The sequence below is a fragment of the Vulpes lagopus genome, chromosome 7 (assembly GCF_018345385.1).
Source record: "Vulpes lagopus strain Blue_001 chromosome 7, ASM1834538v1, whole genome shotgun sequence".
Classification (NCBI taxonomy): Eukaryota; Metazoa; Chordata; class Mammalia; order Carnivora; family Canidae; genus Vulpes; species Vulpes lagopus.
In genome coordinates this window covers 22939001-22959256 of record NC_054830.1, presented here as the reverse complement: position 1 = coordinate 22959256, position 20256 = coordinate 22939001, and the positions used below count along the sequence as shown (strand labels likewise).

At 43.2% G+C, this 20256-nt stretch overlaps 1 protein-coding gene across 3 annotated transcripts in view; it reads right to left on the bottom strand.

Moving 5' to 3' along the window:
* Positions 1-20256, bottom strand: part of CACNA2D3 (calcium voltage-gated channel auxiliary subunit alpha2delta 3) — an 833484-nt gene that overhangs the window by 151892 nt on the left and 661336 nt on the right. For all 3 annotated transcript variants that reach the window (XM_041762548.1, XM_041762549.1, XM_041762550.1), the window contains 7 exons: positions 19963-20030; positions 15963-16008; positions 15707-15804; positions 13575-13668; positions 10480-10575; positions 3486-3607; positions 804-884 (listed from right to left, as the gene is read on the bottom strand). In XM_041762548.1, coding sequence (XP_041618482.1) covers positions 804-884; positions 3486-3607; positions 10480-10575; positions 13575-13668; positions 15707-15804; positions 15963-16008; positions 19963-20030 — 605 coding nt within the window. The remainder of the gene's footprint in view (positions 1-803; positions 885-3485; positions 3608-10479; positions 10576-13574; positions 13669-15706; positions 15805-15962; positions 16009-19962; positions 20031-20256) is intronic.

Here is a 20256-nt window from a genome sequence, read left to right as displayed (position 1 = left end):
ACTCCCTTTGGTAAATCTAGCCAATATCAGGATGGTGCTTGGAGGGTCTTGCCCATCCATCAACTGATGGCTCCAACAATATCAGAAATAGATGATATGCCAGGCAGACTTATAGACTCCATTTTTGTCAGGAGCTGACCTCAAAGGAACACTTGTGGCAGTGTCAGGCCCTTTAGATCAAATACCAGCAACAAAAGTCCCCAGCTACCACAGACATCTACTGACACTCTTGAAAGTGAGAGAGACAGCAAAAGCCAGAGACAGGATTTCTTTGACAATTCCAGACTCTCCATAGTGAAATGTTTTGGCTTTCTCCTGGTCCCAAACCTGGCACCTGCAGATCCATCTAACTCTAATTCCTCAGTAGGATGAGGGTGGTGACAATCGCAGGCTCTTCACAGAAGGCACATTTCAGCTTACGTGTACGTAAAACAAACCCACACTTTCCTAGTATGCCCACTGTGATCCTAATGATGTGGCATTGGGAGATCTGGAGCTTACTTTAAATGAGCATGCTGCCTGCTTTCAAGAAATTCTCCTCTGCATATACCAACAGTTTCTTACTGGCTCAGAGTTTAAGAATAAGAGTACTGGGAGAGATTTCTTTTGTCACATCAAACATAACCAGCCTGTCAGAATCTTGAATTGGTGAAGATGATACCAAGCTAAGAAAGAAGTAATTTTCAATTTTTGTTTTCTTTCAAATCTTATTTTTGAAGAGCAGACATACTGCATAGAAGTAGTTGACTGTCCAGATGAATGTATGCCATGCTTATTTATATTGATTAAAATCCATCATTTACCTGCCACCACAGGAGATTTCCGTTCATCCAGGAGCTGGATGGAGGTACTCGCTGTTACCACGTTGCTTTTGTTGACTATTCCTGAAAGAAGAGAAACCATCACAAGAATGGAGAGAGTTACACGTACAGCTTAGAGAATAATCCTATTGGCTTACAGTTACCAATTGAGATTGTGCTGGTGTTTGGTTCCCAGAACCCAGAGTAGGCCAACTCTGTGAGGCCATAGCTGCTGTGTAGATAACCCTTTCATTTGAAGGAATCAGTGCACTGAGTTCTAACCATCACACTGGGTGGGGGGTGTCCAGCCTCTTTACTTCACATGAAAATTACTAAGTACCACTGGAGGGAACACATTTTTTTTTTTTTTTTGGTGATTTGTGGTTACTAATTACAATGTTTACTTATGTCAGTGATCATATTTATATCGCCTCTCTAAATACAGCCATGGAGAGCTACATGAGAGAAGGTTTTGAAACTGTTTCACACTTTGGGAACTTCAGCTCTGATTTGTTTGGTTATGACTTTACTGAATTATAAAATTCTAATTTCAAGCCCAGTTTTTCTTAACAAAATCATTTCAATTAGGGATAGACTCGGAACGCAATCCTTACTCCAAACTCTTATTAATGTCGTAACAGTATGGCATTAATCTTAAGAGATTTTCAATTACTAACAATGATTCCAATACCTATGAATTAAAAGACACTGAGCGCAAATTTCAAACCCTCTTGGTTAATAACTGTTAGCACAGCACTTGCCTCATAAAAAGTGTTCGAGGGAATCCAACTGAATTGGGCAACAGGAGGGGAGGCAGACCTGAATTTGAATACACGTAGGACTGAAGCAATTGAGAGTTTTCTCCTAGCTTGAGTCTAAGCAGTAATGAAACCAGTTTCTTTTCCAATGTGTACAGGTAATCAACACACGGTAGAAAAAATGAGAGAGAGTTCCACCACAACACTTGAACTTGATGATGTTTAACATTTTCTCCAAATCCAAAGGAAGAATGAGATCTCCTAAGATGTTAAGTCGTCCTTAACTTTACCATGAACAAAGAAAATTCCTTTTCATTATAGGATTTCACTGAAAGTTCAATGAAAACCCCACTTGCCAAAAACCAATCCTATAACAGTCTTAATTAACCAGAATTTGTTTTTCTCAGGCATAAGCCTCTATTGGGAAAAGACAGAAGAGTAACAAAGCAAACCTACAGAAGGGCCAATCACTCATAACTTTTATTTCCCACTGCTCCTTTTCCCTGTCCAGCTTTGAGCAAAATCCATCCTTTCAGAAAAGGCTTCCTGTCCACATCTAGCAAGCTAAGTTCCATTTTTGTCTTAGAAGATCAAGAAAGAAAAGGATCGTGACATTGTATGATAAAAGAAGACATTGATAGATTTACAAAAGGAGAGAGTTCACTGTCTCTCAGTTGATATTTTTGGCAATAAAATGTCATACAAATAAATATAAAGAAAGAGCTTTAGTCACCTGGACATTTGTACGTGAGACACGTATGTGTGTGGGCGTGCGTACAAAGGAGTATAGACTAAGAATCTCAGTCCTAAAAGGAAACTAAGTGATAATCTCCTCCAAAATTCTACCTGTTTGGGGAATTTCTACAATAATGTTTGGCTTTCCTTGAATATCTTCCTGATAACCCTCTTCCTAATGAGTCAATTCACCTAGTTATTAGACAACCCTTGTCAATATGTCTTCTGTAAATTTTAAAAGCATTCTTTCTGAAGATGTTTTCATTCATGGAAATGAGCAATGCTAAGACTCAGGGAGGGGACTTCGACACTAAGCACTAGAGAACCTCCATTAGGGTTGATTTAGGAATGCTTGCAAGAGACTAGGTTAATTGGCTTTAATATAAACCATAAGTATAGGTGGAACCGTTCAAAGGAATCCGAGCTTATAGAACTAGGTCTTAGTCACCTAGAGTTACTACAATGCACAGTCAGAGCCTTACATAAAATGACACAAAAAGTATCAGCTGTGGGAGACCAAAAAACCAAACAAACGAACAACAACAAAAAAAACCCCCAAAACCCAAGGACAATTAAAAACTATTGCAGTTTGTTTTGCTCCTAAACCTGGTTGAAATAAGATAATGTTCATTTCTTTTTTGGAGGGAGGCAACCTTAATTTTTTATATATATAATATAAAATCTTAGGATTAGAAAAATCACTGGCTAGGTGCTTTTCCTTAGTCATTGCAGCCCTTAGGAGAGCACAAGGCTACACAAAACCTTAGTCCTCACTCCTGCATTTAGATATGAATCAATTTAGTTTTTTATAGGGGTATTGTGGGCCTCCAAAGTGGTGTGACTCACTGATGGTTCTGGCGAAGGATGTTATGCCTGCCTGAATTTTCTCTAAGTGGGGCCAGGACAACATAAAAAAAAAAAAAATCTCCTGAGAAATTTGTATTCAAATTCCACACAATAAAAAAGAGCACTCCTGCTTCTAGAAATGCTCTTTGCATGCTTTGGTTAAGCAAAAGCTTCATTTTACTTGGGGCCATTATACTCATGGAACTGGTTGGTAGTTCATTGCTAGGCCAATATTCAACACTGGCTCTCAAGACTCACTCCAGCATTCAGACAGCTTCCCTACAGCCTGCATGCAATGCGTGGGGCCAGCAGAACCATACAGAGTCCCACCTCCAATGATACCCACCTGTGCTGAATGGGATGGAGTAGACAAAACTCCCAGGAAGCTGCTCAGCAGCTCTTCGGTACCAGAGAGGGAAATGGTCTGCATTAAAAATGTTCTCCTTGTCTCCAGCTTTCAAGAAATCCCTTGAAATGGAAAGGAATAATAACATGTTAAAAAGCCACAAATAATCCAATTTAAAAATGGGCAATGTACCTGAATAGACAGTTTTCCCCCATAAAAGCATACAAATGGCCAATAGATACATAAAAAAGCTGCTGAACTTCACTAGGCATTAGGGAAATCCAAATCAAAACCACCTCACACCTGTTAGGATCGCTATTATCAAAAAGACAAGAGACAGCAAGTGTTGGCGAAAGTGTGGAGAAAAGGGAACCCTCGCTCACTGTTGGTGGGAATGGAAATTGGAGCAGCCATTATGGAAAACAGTATGGAGGATCCTCAAAAAATTAAAAATAAGACTGCCATCTGATTCAGCAATTCCACTGCTGGGAATATATACAAAGGAAATGAAAACACTAACTCAAAATGATATTTGCTGTTCATTGCAGCATTATTTGTAACAGCCAAGATAGGGCAACAGTCTAAGTACCCATCGATACATGAATGGAAAAAGAAATGGTGGTATATATACAGATAATAGAATATTATCCAGCCATAAAAATGAGGAAATCCTACCATTTGCAACAACACCATGGATGGAACTTGAAAGCATTAGGTGAAATAATCCAACACAGAAAGACAAATACTATATGATCTCACTTATCTGTGGAAGCTAAACACAAAGAAACAAAAGCAAGCAAACAAACAAAACCCACAAAAAACTCCACCACAATCAGGAAAAGATCGTATTTGTGGTCACCAGGGGCAGGGAGTGGGGGCAAGGGGAATTGGAAGAAGGTGGTCAAAAGGTGCAAGCCTCTGGTGATAAGTCAGTCCTAGGGCTGTTATGTACAACACGGTGACTACAGCTAACCCTGGTGCATGACTCAGTCAAGTTGTGAAGGGAGTAAATCCTAAGAGTTCTCGTCACAAGGAGGATTTTTCTCCTTTTCTTTTATTGTACCCATATGAGATGAGAGGTGTTAAGTAAACCTATTGTGGTAATCATTTCACCATATATGTAAACCAAACTATCATGCTGTATATCTGAAATTTTTACAGTGGTGTAGGTCAATCATTTCTCAATAAAACTGGAATAGAAGGGAGGAAGAGGAAAGGGGAGGAGGAGGAAAGGAGAGGAGACGAGGAAGAGGGAGAGGATGAGGATCTTGGCACCTCTCAGCAAGGAAAAGCCAGATGCCAGTGCGTCCCAACTGCCTTTGTTGGATAAAGACAGTGTAGGCTTTCAGAACCCCACCCTGCCTATCCCAGTTCTGAGACAACCTGTAGAACACTGTGCACCCCAGATTACTCAAACACCCTATGAATTCCGGCAGTCAGACTCCTAGAGGGTGAAATGACTTCTTCTAGTATATCTAGTGAACTGATTATCTTAGCATCTAAAGCAAGCAAGCAAGCAAGCAAGCAAGCAGACAGAGCCTCCAGAAATCATATCAGAAGACCAAAGATAGTCAGAAAGCTCTGTCTTGCCTTATAATTCACACATGATCACATATCCTTGGGAAGATTAACTTCTTAAGCAGATTTTTACTCTTCTTAGAAAAAGTGTAACAGAGGTAGCAGTTGACCATGTAGAGATCCTTGCTCCTTTCCTTCTTCCTCAGCTTTCCCTCCAGACAGCAAGACTGCCCGCCTCCTCTGTAAATCCCTCACTTTGCCCAGCCTCCCACCTGCTGCCCATAGCACTTTTCTCTACCCTGAAGCCTACATGCATTTTCTTCCCTATCTCTTCCTTTCAAAATCATATTCCCTTCATGGTGTGCCTCAAATCCCACCTCCCACACAAATCTGCAGACATGGGTAAGCTCCTGCCCCACCTGGGGCCCACTGCCTTGGTCTGTCACACAGCCTCCTTCTTCCTTGGCCTCATCTGCACTATGTTGTGTCCCAACCCAAGTCTCCTGAGGTCTCTGAGGAAAGAAGCTTTTGGTTCCCTCCACAGAGCCTTACATATCCCAAAGTTCCAATGAGTCTGTGCTGGCTTCATTGAACTCCAAAGGTTCATGTTTACTCTCCAGCACCCAAGTGCTTCGTCTTGGCTGACACAGTAAGACTCAGGGGAGGAAATGACTGCCTGGCTAGTCCCCAGTCTGAAGACAGCTTGCGGGAAGGGAGAGCAGTCAGGAGACAATGTGTATACAGGGGAAAAGGCCACTCACTGAACCAGAAATGGCACCACTTTCTATCCAGCAGTTTGCAATGTGAAGTTGGATTGATTGCACAGACAATGGAGAGAAATACTCAGATATTCTACACTGTTATAGCATGGTTGAATTTATGTGCTAAGTTGCAATTAGCTGGCTCTTAGAAACTACTTGAATTAGCTTCTAAATCAGGAAAGCATTCTGTGGTTTTAGGGTGTGGCCAATCAGTGATCCCTTGATCTCTTCTTAAGATGCAAAGCTCACTCCTAGAGGAAGCCCATACCACTGGAGGCTACCCTTAAAATTCTTAGCATGGAAATAGGACTCCTTTTAACTTACACTAGTATGTCCTAATTTCTCTCTAAGGGCAGAGACCTTATTTTTCTTGACATTTCCAGGGCCTGGCACTCATCAGGCACTCATTGTATGTGTAATGATCACATAATAAATCAAATCTCATATTCCGATAAGAGTTCCTCAAGTATTCAAAGTAATTTGCTATATCTTTTCTAAACAATATTTCTCAATTCTTCCAAACTCCCTCATCAGTATTATGCTACCATGTAAAGACTCTCTGCTGTCATTAAGAAGGCCAGCTGTGGAGTCATGAGCGGGACAGAGATGGTGCCTAGACCTCTGGGTTTTTCAAAGTGCTGGGCGGAGGGAGTTCCAGGCGTACTATTATACACAAGCTCCTCCTGGCACTGATAAATTCAGTGGTAATGCTCCATGATCCTAAAATCCACAGGACTCACAAATATTGAAATGTGGCCTTTGGCATTTTTTTTTCTTTAGACGTGAGTTTCTTCATAAATCTGACTTGGACAGGTGTGTGAAAGGGACTCTGCTGCCTAGCCCCAGGTGAAACGGACGGCTGCCTTCCATACTGCGTCATGGCACAACCATGCATTTTCACTTGTGATAGTCCTGCTCAGCGGTTGGATGTATATAACCATGGGCAGGAAGGCAACCTTTTCATTCAGCAGTTAATGGTGCTACAGGGGCAGCAGGGGTTGAAGGGGAGGGCTCTTTCCCAGTCCTGGAAGGTGGGATAATAGCTTAAACTGATGGGGAACATCTGAGGACGACAGGTAATAGGCTTTGAACACTGCACAACTGAACACCCAGTGCCTGCTGCCAGGCCCAGACCATGCTGGCACCTGTTGCAGCAAGCAAGAACCTGTAGTGCTTGATCTCTATTGGCTTTGGTGTTACTAGAAGAGGGTCTGGTTGCCAGGATACCTTGTGGGTTCCTGACAACTACCAGGTGGTGATTCAAAAGGAAGCAGAAGGAGACAGCTGATTCTCCAGGATCTCTGAAAATGTTCTTCAGGAAGATAGGTCTTTCTGGGTGAGATGAAAGCCTACTTCTGGGGGCACCTAAGTGAGCATCTGCCTTTGGCTCAGATCGTGATCAGCAGTTGAGCATCTGCCTTTGGCTCAGATCATGATCCTGGGGTCCTCGGATCAAGTCCCACAGCAGGCTCTCCACATAGAGCCTGCTTCTCTCTCTGCCTAAGTCTCTCTGTGTCTCTCATGAATAAATACATAAAATCTTTAAGAAAAGAAAGAAAGCCTACTTCTGGATACTAGGGGCTGGTGTGGTGTTGTGTGAGACAAGTATAGGTTTTAGGCACAGCTGAATGACCTTGGGTGAGTTACTTGGATCAGTCACTGAATCTCTGAGCCCCATTTACTCATCTACAAGATGGGAAGAATAAAGTTATTTACCACGATTCTATTAGAGTGCCATGCCACAGTATGTAAACTTAAAATGGCTCCAACAAATATATAGAATTCTTAAAGCTCAGGAGCTTCTTTCGTTCTCTGTGGTTTACATGGACTCCATGAAGCAATCATCTCTTAGACTTAGGACTCTTGGTGGGAGGTGGGATGGGGGGGTGAAGCAGAACCGCAGTGCAGAGGCTGACATCGCTGCTTCTATGTATGTGTTACATCTGCTCCAAGAGGCCACGTTGGAGGCACAAGATTCACTGCTGACACTGGCAGGCGCAGAGGCAGTGAACTAGAATTGATGTGCTTCTAAAAGCAGGTGGTGGGGATAGGAGATGGAATCTCAGCATAGGAGGCTGATGCTAATACTAGTTAGTCCTGTGGTGAGGACTTCACATTCTCTAGCCTTCTCCCTGGTACTTTGGACTCTTCTTTGTGTGTTTTTTAAAAAAATTTTATTTATTTATTTTCAGAGAGGGAGAGAGCACAAGCAAGGGGAGCGGAAGGCAGAGGGAGAAGCAGGCAGAAGGAGAAACAGGCTCCCCACTGAACAGAGAAAGCCTGATATGGGACTTGACCCCAGGACCCTGGGATCATGACCTGAGCAGAAGGCAGATGCTTAACCAACTGAACCATCCAGGTGCCTCCCTTCTTTAAAAACACAGAAAATAAAAATAAATAAAATAAAATAAAATAAAATAAAATAAAATAAAATAAAATAAAAAACACAGAAAATCTAAAAGCTTTCTAGCCCTGGCTAAGAGAGTATCTGAATAGTTGGGTCTTAACAAATGCCATTTGGCATTTGGATGGCACAGCTAGTTAAGTGTTAACTCTTGATTTTGGCTCAGGTCATGATTTCAGTGTTGTGAGATCAAGCCCCATGTCTGGCTCCATGCTCAGAGGAGAGTCTGCTTGAGATTCTCTTTCTCCCTCACCCTCTGCTCCTCCTCCTGCACTCATGCACATGTGCCTGTGCTCTCCCTCTCTCTCAAATAAATAAATAAATCTTAAAAACAAACAAATGCCATTTGCTTGGACAGGATAGTCAGGTACAAGACCCTAAGACAACAGCACTCAATTCTATTATGCCTCTACATGAGTATATATGAATATATAGAGGCACAATATGCCAAAGGTACTTCTATTTGAGTCAATGGTATGAGTTTCTTGAAGACAGAAGAATTATCTCATCCATCCAGATATCCAATGACTACTCACTCCGGGTCACAGTAGGGTCACAGGGAGCAGAGCTAACCTATACTTGCAGATATTTTTAGCTTCTCAAAGTGATTTTACATTTATAGGTCCTCACAAGAGCCCAGGTTGATCATCACTGCCCTTTTTCAGAAGCAAACCGGTGGGACAAGCCAGGGGCTCACCCCAGCAGTCCTGAGTGTGACCTACAGGACAGACTAGCAAGGTACACTGTTTTGTTGTTGTAATTGTTCTTCTGCTTTGTCTGTTCCAATCTCAAGGTGAACAGCCTTCCTCTTGAGCATGAGAGAGTCAGTTCCTGTGTCTCCTGTTTCTCTCGGTCCAGAAAGGAGAAGGTGATGTGTATCTTGACATTTCTAGTCCTAGGAACTTGCCCTCTGGAAAAACAATTGGGCAGGGCTAAAAAGCTAATGAGGGCTTGGAAAAAAAAAATCAAGTCACAACTGTAACCAACTTCCTAAATGACAAATTTGAGATGCTGAGAAAGAGTCCTTGAGTGGGATTTAAAAGCCAAGTCACAGACCATCTAAAAATCTATTGATTTGCCATTTCCCAGACTTGATTTTATAATATCCTATGGTGGGAGTCAGGGCCTCATCTAAGAGGCAAGAGCACTGCTGGATGGGGCTTGCTGGGACAGGAGCATCTCCTCCTCGGGTCTCCTGTGGGCCAACCCCTTTTGGATTGGTGGCCAGCCTGTGGCTTGATTATTCACCCTCAGGTATCCATAGGTTGGGGTGTGTGAGGTCTGAGGGTAGTGTCTGAACCCTCCCACACATACTTGGCAAACTTTCCAACTCTCAGACTAGATCTGTACCTCTTTATTTTTTTTATACATTTTTTAAAATTTTTATTTATTTATGATAGTCACAAACAGAGAGAGAGAGAGAGAGAGGCAGAGACACAGGCAGAGGGAGAAGCAGGCTCCATGCACTGGGAGCCCGACGTGGGATTCGATTCTGGGTCTCCAGGATCGTGCCCTGGGCCAAAGACAGGCGCTAAACCGCTGTGCCACCCAGGGATCCCTGTACCTCTTACTTTAGAGAAAAAAAAAAAAAAAAACTGAGAAATATAAATGGGGTTAGAAAAGACTTCCCAGGCTCACACCAGCTCTGCTCCAACACCAGGTTGAAGAGGTAAGACCCTATTGCTCTATGAAGACACAGAGGCTGAGCAGTGGTTTCCAGGGCATCTGGGTCCTGGACTTGGGGAGGCCCTGCCCGCTGTCCGTCTGGGTCTCTTTGGAAGCACAAGGACACACTGTCAAACCCAAGTACCACCAGCCTGCCCACTCCTGGGCGTGGGGCTCTCCAGGCCCTCAGGCTCAGCGCAGCGGCACCGAGGTTTATTAAAGCATACGCAAACAAATAAACAACAGACTTGAAACACTGATTCTTGGACAGGCGGGAATTCCAATGCAGAGCTGCAGAGCAGCTGAATGCCCCGGGGCCATTCGTCAGGAGTCCTCCTCCTGGCTGCTCCCCCAGCAGCCGCGCCATCGCCAGATTCTGCGATGACTCACCAGCGCGGGAGAGGACCCCAGGACAGTGGACAGAAGCCAGCGAGCGTGAAGAACAAAGGGTTGTGGAAAGGCCAGCCGGCAGGTGAACACACACGCTCGGGCCCCCATGGTAGAACAGAGGGGGAGCAGTGTCAGCAGGCCCGGGGTGGCCTGAATTCTGTTTCTACCAGTCACAGAATCAAGAAACGCAAGCCTCCCTTTGATTTTCCCATTTCGGGAGCTCCCTGGGCCCCTGCAGAGGAGCCTTCCTACTTACTGATTGGTGAGCTGCTCAGCCCCCACAAACAGATTGATCCTCGAGAGGCCAGTACGAGTGCCGAGGAAGGCAACCTCCACGCCCTTGTCAGAATTCCTGAAACACAGCAGCAGACAACAGGGGGATGCTTCCAGACAGTCAGCAGATAATGGCTTTTGCATTTTAAGACTCACTGGATGTTTTCTGAAACAGTAGTTTTGAAACCTGAAGTTTTAAAAGAAATTACAGAAACACACACACACAGCTGCACGCATGCACCACGCACAGAATGCAAACTCACTCCTTACAGAAGTTCTGTGGTCGCTGTTGCAAGGAAAACTAAGAACTCCATTGTGTTCTGAGAACTCCAAAGCACCATGAGAGAATGCACACCCCCTATGCTAAGTAAACACACCTTATCTAGGGTTCTGGGTGCAAATTCAGAAGAACAGGCTGCAATGGAAATGATTTTAAGGAGAGGAAGAAAATCCTTAGAGCTAGCCTTTTGCATTGACCTACCAAATCCTTTCTTGGTCCTGAGACTGTTAGTGGAATCTGACATTGGTAACAACAGCAACTGAGCCACTAAGTCAAGTCTGTAGTGCCCGACAGATGAGAAATGTCTAGGACCTGAATTCTATACCATTTGAAGTCATCATCTTATAACTTTTACCAGAGCATAGGTCTTCTTCTTACCACCAACCCCAAAGAGATGAGTAAAAAAAAAAGGGGGCGGGGAGGTTTCTTCAAATGACCCCTTTAAGATAGCATGCACAGGACCCCCTGAAAGTGGCCTTAGCAAAGAAAATTTATTTTAAAATTCACTACAGGTGTTTTTTTTTTTTTTTCAACTTTCAAGGCAAAGTTTGTATGTTTGAGCACATTTGGGATATTCACAATGTCTCCCTCTTCACAAAAAAAGCAACGGGTCTTTTGCCACAAATACATAATTTCATCCTACAATAAAAGTATGAAGAGAAATAGTGGTTCTTAAATTTGCTTCCCTGCTTTAAATGCTAGTAGTCACTTGATTCGAAGCACTATCCATGTCATCTTCAATATAAGATAATTTGGTTACTTGATCTTTGATGGTAGTCAAAGTGGCCGATACTACCTCTAAGTATTTAAGGGGTGAATAAAAACCAACACTATGCATTTGTTTCTGCTTGCAGCCTACCTAAATTGGAAAGCCAGGCTGCCCAATCAGTTACAGATGTGGACTACAAAGCAAGCTACCATTTTGGAAATCTTTAGCATGTGTTAGGAGTGAATCAGCAATCTTTGCACTGGATTTTGAGTTTCATAAGAGCTTAAAAGAAACATTTCCACATCCACCAGAGAATGCAATTGCAGCAAAGGCTTTGACTCTTCCCGAACCTTCCCAGGGAATAAGAACCATGTAGGTAAGCAGTCCAAGGACACCCTTAAGTATAATGAGAATGGTGATGTCTCTTTGGGGCTCCAGACTCCTGGATAAAATTGCCTACCACATATTTCCACTTGGGAGACTTGAGCTTAAAGTGTCCAGAAGAGAACTTAGTCCCAAACCTGGTCTTCTTTGACATGCTTAGTCCCAAACCTGGTCTTCTTTCATTGTCTCTGGTCCTAGGAAATGGTACCACTATCTACACAGGTATTTATGTTGAAAACCTGAGCATGATCCTTGACAGCTCAGCCTTTCTCCTCTTACCCAGCAGACCCACCATCAAATCTGAGGGTGGGAGTAGGAAGGTCTCACTTCTGGAGCATGCCGCAAGTGAATCTTTTCTCTCTGTGCCACTGCCTTAGTCAAAGTGGCAATTCCCTCAGAATGCTGTAGGAGTATTTATTATTATTCTTACGCCATTCAACTGTATTCTTCACATAGCAGTAGAGGGATAGTCTTTAAAAATGCAAATATGATCATGTCCTTCTTAAAATCTTAAAAAGTCCCTCTTAAAATCATTCAGTGACTTTCTAATACTTGTAGTATAGAATCTAAAATCCTCACCTGATTCCCAAGGGTCCTGAGTCACCTGGGCCCTCTGTAGTCTCATCTCCCAACATCTTCCAGCCTACCTTCTATATTTCAGTTCTGTTGGCCTTCTTTAAATTCCTCGAATGTGTCAAGTACTATTGTACCTCAGGACCTTTGCACATGCTGTTTCATTTTCCTGAAAATGCTCTCTAACCATTGAATTCTTGAGTTTCTACCCAGAAAAAAACTTGTATCTTCCATCTCCACTCCAGGTGTTGTCAAATTTTACATGTACTTACACTCCTTTTAAAGTAGTTATCACAATTCTTACACACTCATCACAATCTGGCATACTACACATTGCAGATGCCATGATGGCAAGGACTCTGATTGATTGAGGTAGCTCCATTTCACCAAAACCTAGTCCAGTGCCTGGCACATAACAGATATACAATCAGTATCTGATGAGAAAATGAATGAATGAAAATAAGAACAGATTGAAAGATAGAAGAGAATATACAAAAGGGAAGGTAAAGGAAAGAAAGGAGCTAATAAAGAACAGAAAAGGAGACAGAACTAAATGTATGATGGGAAGGTATAGGAGAAAGACACATTTTGCCTCCTATTTTTAATCTTTAATAACCTACTTTAGTTAGTAAAATAAGAATATTAATAAGCAGCTGAAGACTTTGACAACTCCTATTGCCCAGCCCCGCCTTCCCTGCATCCTCTGCTTCAGAAATAAGCCACAGGGTTAGATCCTGACACCCTCATGAAACAGAGCTCTCACTTCCCTATCCTTCTTACAAGCCGGCCTGGCCCAGATCCCAAGTCCCCTTCAGACTGTGAAGCAGTAGGAGCCACGGCGGGGCAAGAAGCTAAGTGCTCCTTCCACCTCCCGCTTCCTCAGAAGCGCCCCCCACCTCGGCACACCAAATTTCATGTAACGCTAAAACTCAAATTATATGTCAAACCCAGGAGCTTGCCACCCAAGCCCGAGCCGCTAATCTGCTCGAGCTCTTGTGGTTTGGAGCTTTGGGGAAAATTAAAGCACTTTAACACCAAGCTCCTAAAACAGTTTAGTTCTTTAAACCATAACCATATTTCGGACGGCTTGTGGGGAAATGACCATGAAAGGGGGACACGTGCAACCACTTACTCAGATTTGTTGAGGGCAAGACTGGTCCAATAGGCTTCAATGGGAGCGCTCACCACGGCATCAAAGAGGACTTCTTGTATCAATTCTTTGTCACCTATTAGGAGGGACACCCTTGAGAAGATGGCTGTGGCTGGGGTCCCCACAGGGGGTACAAGAGGTGCTCGCCTTGCTCACTTTGTAGTAACTACAAGCTATTTTCTCTCACAGTATATCACTTTATGCCTTCACCTCCCACCAGCTGAAAATATGGAACAGTTCTGACAGTGGATACACCAGCCACACAGGGACCCCCAAAGCGTTCCAATGACCTGATAGCAAACGGAGAGTCTTGGGTGTGTCCCTCTTCAGTTTTCTGCTTTCTTTGTCCATCTAGTAGTTTGTGCCACAGACCAGCATGCCTTAGGAAGTTTGCTCTGTTCATCCCCATTTCTCTCCTCTATCAAAATCTGCAATTTTTCAGGGCTCTGCTCCCCATGATTTGTAAGAAGAGGAAGGAATGTGATAGCTAAACACTCCCGGGACTCTTATTTTGTGATTTCTTCCATTTAAAAGGTTTTTTTATTTTTTCCAGATTAAAGCAAGAAATCTATCTGCCCCTATCCAAAGGGAGTCTTGCTGGCACTCTATACAAGAGGCTAAGGAGTCAGTGGGATGAGTCCAGCAGAAGCATCCCAGAGCCCTCCAATTGGTCTACAGAGGGGCCAACTAATTATCACCGACAGTCAGCCAGTCCTCCCCTTGGCTGGGGGCCAACGAGACAGTGGCACTATGCTGTAAAAGCAAACACTGGAAACGACTCATCGCCGGAAAGACAATAGATACACTGAGATATAGTTACGTGGTGGGATACTGTCCAGTGAAATTCAAATAAATGCACTAGCGCTAAATGATCAACACAAGTAAATCTCAAAATGTGATGAGTGAAACACAAGTTGCAGAACAATACATATATTATACCATAAATGATATACAGTATAGCACATATAAATGTTAATACACAAAATAATGAAAATAATGGCACATACTGTTTACAGTACTCTAGTAATAGTATAGATGAATGGAAGGTGATGAACCAGTTTAGAAGGGAGGGTGATTCTCTCTGGGAGAGAAATGGGACTGTACAGGGTGAGTCAGGGGCTTCAATATTATCTGTAATGTTTCATTCCTTAAAAAGCACCAGAAGGAAATATGGTAAAATATTAAGATTATATAAAGCTGGATAATAAATGTAAATTTTTATATCATCTCTATATCTTTGTTGTTTAAATATGTCATTCAGATAGTTAAAGGAAATGAAAAATTAGGCTTATGTGATGCCCATCTGATCTTTTCTCTATTAGAGCAGGTACCAAAAAGTATGTCCATTCCATGGAGAGGTGGCTTAGAAAGTTAGATAAACCTCCTTCCATCTCTCACAGGGCTGCTGGGGTTATCCTATGAGAGAATCCATGTAAAGGATGGTTCACATCGCTGACTAAGTGGTACCCGTTGGGGGTAGGGACAGGTGCTGTGTTCATTGTTGGTGAATCGCTCCTTGCCCAAACTAGCTATCGGAACTCATATGCCAGTCCAGGGACTGCTCTTGCACTTGGTGAGCATCAGGCCTGCTGCTCTCTCCCTGCCCCCTCTGCACTAGCCACTGGCCATTTCTGACTCTGTGAGCTTCCTCAGAGGACCCTTGGTAGGAGCGGCAGCATGTATGCCCCATGAGGCAACATGTCACGATGATGATCCCATTCCAGAGAGAACCAGACCTAGAGTATGGCCTGAGATGAGACAAGTCCTATTGCCTGCCCTTGTTTCTTGTTTATAAAATAAAGGAGCACATAGATATTCACAGTCCCTTCCCAGTGGTACTGTTTTCATACTACTCAGGTGCTTGACTTAAGTGGTCTGGTAAGAGGAAAAATCCAATGCAAAGGATTAGACTGGGACTGGGGATTCTGCATGACTTAAAGAAGCCCACATTCTGCCTCTTGCTCCCATAAGAAGCAGCCACTTGGCTGGATTTGATGGGACCGATGATCTCCGTGGAAGCAAAGCTTCCCCTGAAAGCTGCGAGGAAGTAGGGTTTTAAGTTAACTCCCACCATGGCCACATGCACACACAGTATGTGTTGAAAGCACACTCACATTGGAGCAGAGGTTCTTTGCCTTTGAGGTAGAGCTTGATAGCTTCTAGCTGAGACAGGTGACGGTGCTCGGGGTGTAGGTCGGTGTTGCAGTAGGACCTAAGAATGTGACAGGGGCCAAAGCAAGAACATGTGAGTATCTGTGGCACCACCTTCCTTTGCCTTTGAACCAGGAGAGGTAGGAAGGGAGTATAGAGGACTTGAATTCAAAGATGGCAACAAATACCCATGCTGATGACGGATGGTTTAATTCTTACCATTCATCTGCCAAGGACACGTCAGGGTGCTCTAAGTCATGTAGGCCTGGGGGTCAAGGAGAAGGGGTTAATGTGTAAGGACCACCTGCATGGGGCACTGGCACCCCTCATCTTCTCATGTGCTTCTAATGTTTGAGGGCAAGACTGCTGAGTGGTGATGGATAGGCATCAACCCCAAAGATATCTGCTTCTGAAAAGGGGACTCTGAACAAAGGAAGTGATGCAGAACTCCCTCCTCACTTGCATCTCCCTCAGCCACCACTGGCACCTTCCTAGGCTGACTATCCTAGGAAAGCCTGAAGTCCGTGAAGACAAACAGCACAGCAGTGAGTCCTGGAGACAAGCTTGGCATTGTGGTAGAAACATGGACAATGGAGCCCCATACAGCCAGTGCACAGAGCTGGGCTGGGGCACATCACTCAGGTGTGATGTCAGCAGGTTACTTTGCTCTTCCAAATGTCGGTTTCTTCATGTGCAAAACAGGAAATAACTGATAGCTGGTTGTGAGAGTAAATATAGGCTGAACGATATGAAACGGCCAATACTCGACTGGTTTTGACCAGCAAAAATTGCTAGTCGTTATGAGATCCTAAGTAAAAAATGAGCCATCAGTCCATAAAAGTAGCTGGAACAACTGAGGTTTGCAAGGAACTGGGGAGTTTTTAACAGAACGCTCTAGATCACTCTAACTCTGTGAATCACTGTCTTTCATTTTATCTTCATGTGAGTTCATTTTGAAGGCTCATCAGCAGACACACACTTCTGAGTGATGACCTCAGGAACTTGAATGATGCTTATAGCCTCCTTGAGTGTATCAGAGTTTTCCAAATGGCTAAGAGTATCTTATGGCTCTCAAGATTCCAGTTTCCCCTTCAAATACAAATGTATAATATAAATAGCAAAATACTAGACCTGGTACTGCACACTCCTGCTTGATTTTATAGGCAGTAGGGAATACATTAGATAGAAAATCATCATATAGGACCCAAGTGTCATTTCCTCATTCCAACACCCACTGGTTGAATGATTTTGGAGGTATCATTGCAACTCCTTGAATTCTATTAGTCAGAAGAGGTGAATGATAGAGCCGAACTCATGGGCCCCATGAGAGGGTTAAATGGGACAGTGATCATCTATGCAGCCATCTGTCCATGCCTCCATCTGACCTTTCTTCTCTTTCTCTCTTGCCTGCTCCCTTCCTTTCTTCAACTACATGCCAGATACTATTCTAGGCCCTGAGAATATAGCCATGAACAAAACAAAATCACTGTCCTTGTGGTATTTGTTTTCCTGTGGTAGAAAAGAGGTAAGCAAATAAAACTAAAACACATAGCATATCAGTTAGTGACGAGGGTTATGAAGGAAAACAGACTTGAATAAGAATAAGGAGTGCTAAGAGATGGGAAATAAAGGATAAAGAGTTTCAACTTTAAGTAGGGTAGTCAGAGAAGGCTTCATTGAGAAAGTGACTTTTAAGCAAAGACCTGAAGGAAGTAAGAGACAGAATCATGTAGATAACTGGGAGAGAGTGCTCTGGCAGAAGGAATAACCAGTGCAAAGGCCCTGAGGTGGGGTCTCCCCTTCCTGGAATACTGGGTTAATGCTGTCAATGCTATCAATTTCTCTAGTGTCTGTTATCATCCATAAAGCCCTCTCTGGCTCTGTTTCAGAGGCTCTGTAGATGAATCCCTGGAGGGGAGGTCTTTCTGATTGTTTCCTCTCTGAGTTCTCAGGGCACCAAGGAAATTGAATTGTTTTCTAAGTTGCTCACCTCTGATTTTGGTCCTGCTGATACAACCCCATCTACTAGATGACTGATAATGCAGACAATAATGACATAAGCTCTAATTTAATGAACAACTACTGTGTTCTCTCTATATGTATTTTTATATTTATATATACATATATGTAATGTATATATATATATATATATATATATATATATATATATACACACAAAGTGTCAAGGAGATTCAGAAGAGAAACAATTTCATCAAGTAGAACTATAGCCCATACCTTCAGCCTTAGTAACAACTCTTTACATTTTAAGTAATGTCTACCTCTTGACCATCTGTGCAGTATATGACAATGGCAAAACATGTTGAAGATTCCCACATTCTGTGGAGCAGAATTCCTTATGGAAAGTCCTACAGAAGTGTGGTTGCCATCCCCAAGAAAGCCTGTCTTCTCCAAGAACAGAGCAGAACAATGATTGTGCCTGGTGCTTATGATGATAAGACCCTCTACTAGTTAGTCCAAGGGGAAGCAGCCTTCTTGGGCTTGGCAGCTACTCAAAGCTGGAAGGACTGTAAGCCCTCTTACTGACAGAGGACCAACAGACATAAGATTGGACCTCTTTTGTATGGATAACTAGATACTCTTCGCCTTGTAGGGATTCACACTAATTTCTTGGATGGTGATTACGGTTAGTTCTGAGATTCTCTCTATGACCTCTCAGCCTAACAGCTGTGGAACACACAGGGGAAAGATAGTAACTGAACAAATGACCCCAAAGACAATGCAAAAACAACTGTGTGTGTGTGTGTGAGAGAGAGAGAGAGAGAGAGAGAGAGAGAGAGAGAGAGAGACCTTTGTATTGAGGACTGGCTAACAGAATGGACACATGAAAGGCAAATAAGCCATTAATAATCTCTCCTTTCTCTTATGCTAACAATGAGTTATTTCCTCAGCTTGACCTCAGATAGCTCAGACATGAATTTTCTGGCTTCATGGACATAATTATCTGCAGAGAGACACATGGCTCATACAACCAGAAAATTCTAGAAGTTAAAAAAAATAATTTTTGAGAACACATCCTGTTGAATATCTTGCCCAAGTCACCAAGCTCCCTGCTCCCTCTTTCCTGTCTCTAGGAAGAGAGACCACACAACTGATTAGCTCTGCAGTGGGCACCATGAAACCTTCCAATCTCCTTCCTACCCCTTAAGATCTTACAGTTTTTTGGGAGACAAAAACTAAAACCTATAAGACAATGCACACAAGCTGGCAGTACACCAGGAAGCTGGCTATGGAACTTGGCATCTCAGGGACCACCGATCTCTTCGTCTCCACTACATCACCGGAGTGAGCTCCAAGGTGGTCCAGCTTCTGGAAGTTCACGACATGCACTTGTAACCAGCTCTGTCTAATTGAAACTGGCTTGTGACTGATCTTCCAGCTCTTGGCCATATTGTCTGGGAACACTCAGGAAGAACACTGGTCTGGTTCTGCTCCTTCTTGTTGGAGATGCAAACTCTAACACCTAGGTTGGGTGAGGGACTTACTCAGGACCACTCAGGGAGGGGAGACTTTCAGAAATCAGCCTCACCCCACCCTGTGACCCCGTGATACTGGGGAAGGCAACTTCTCTACAGTACTGAGTTACTGGGTTGTTGTAAAGGATGGCACAGGTGTGACAGTGTTTTTCAAGTTTAAAGGGTTGTAACAACCACTACCATTTGCCACGAGTTGGAAGTGCACCTAAGCTTTATGGAGACAAGAGGGTCTGGGAATCTCAAAGTGTTCCTTATTCCTTTTGACCTATGTGTATCACTTAAATGATTATATTTCCCCTTGGACTTGCAATGCCTTGAAGCCCAGATGAAATCTGTAGCCCTACTGTAGGAGACTAAGACTGGCATACCTGTGTTTTCATTTTATTCCCCCGGGGCTTGAATTTTTACATGACTTTGTATTTTTCTTGTTATTGATTTTTACGTATGGGAAGAATATAGTTGGTGGATGATCCTATGAGTTGGCTCAACAGTTTTGTGGATTTAAGCAGAATATAAATAAATGAAATCATAAGGAAGGCCACCACCAGTTGGAGTTCCCACCATTTAGAAGGCAAGCTCCTATCAAGTGGACAATTAGTTGAGTGAAATGGCTGGGGACTGGACAGAGGGCTGAACAGAAGAGCAAGTTCTTTCATTAATCCAATGACTGGCTCTGGGGCCTTTCCCCACACTAAAGGATAAGATGGGTCAAGACAGCATCTTACCTTCTTCAATGGTTACATTCCCTCGGAAGAAATATTTCCCATGACCTCTGGAGAGCGCCACACCTAAGCTGTGCAGAGAAACAAAACAGACCTTGAAACCCATGGCATCGACTGGAACAGACTTGTGGGTTAACTTTTTATTTTCCACGTTCTCATTTCCATTTCATGTTCTGTAAACAACTTTTCCAACAGTTTACTTTCAAAACCCCACTGATTATAGTTGGTGTTGGTTTTTCTTACGTTCAATCAGCTGCTTCAAAGCAATTTCTGATTGGAAGCACCAGCAGCCATGGG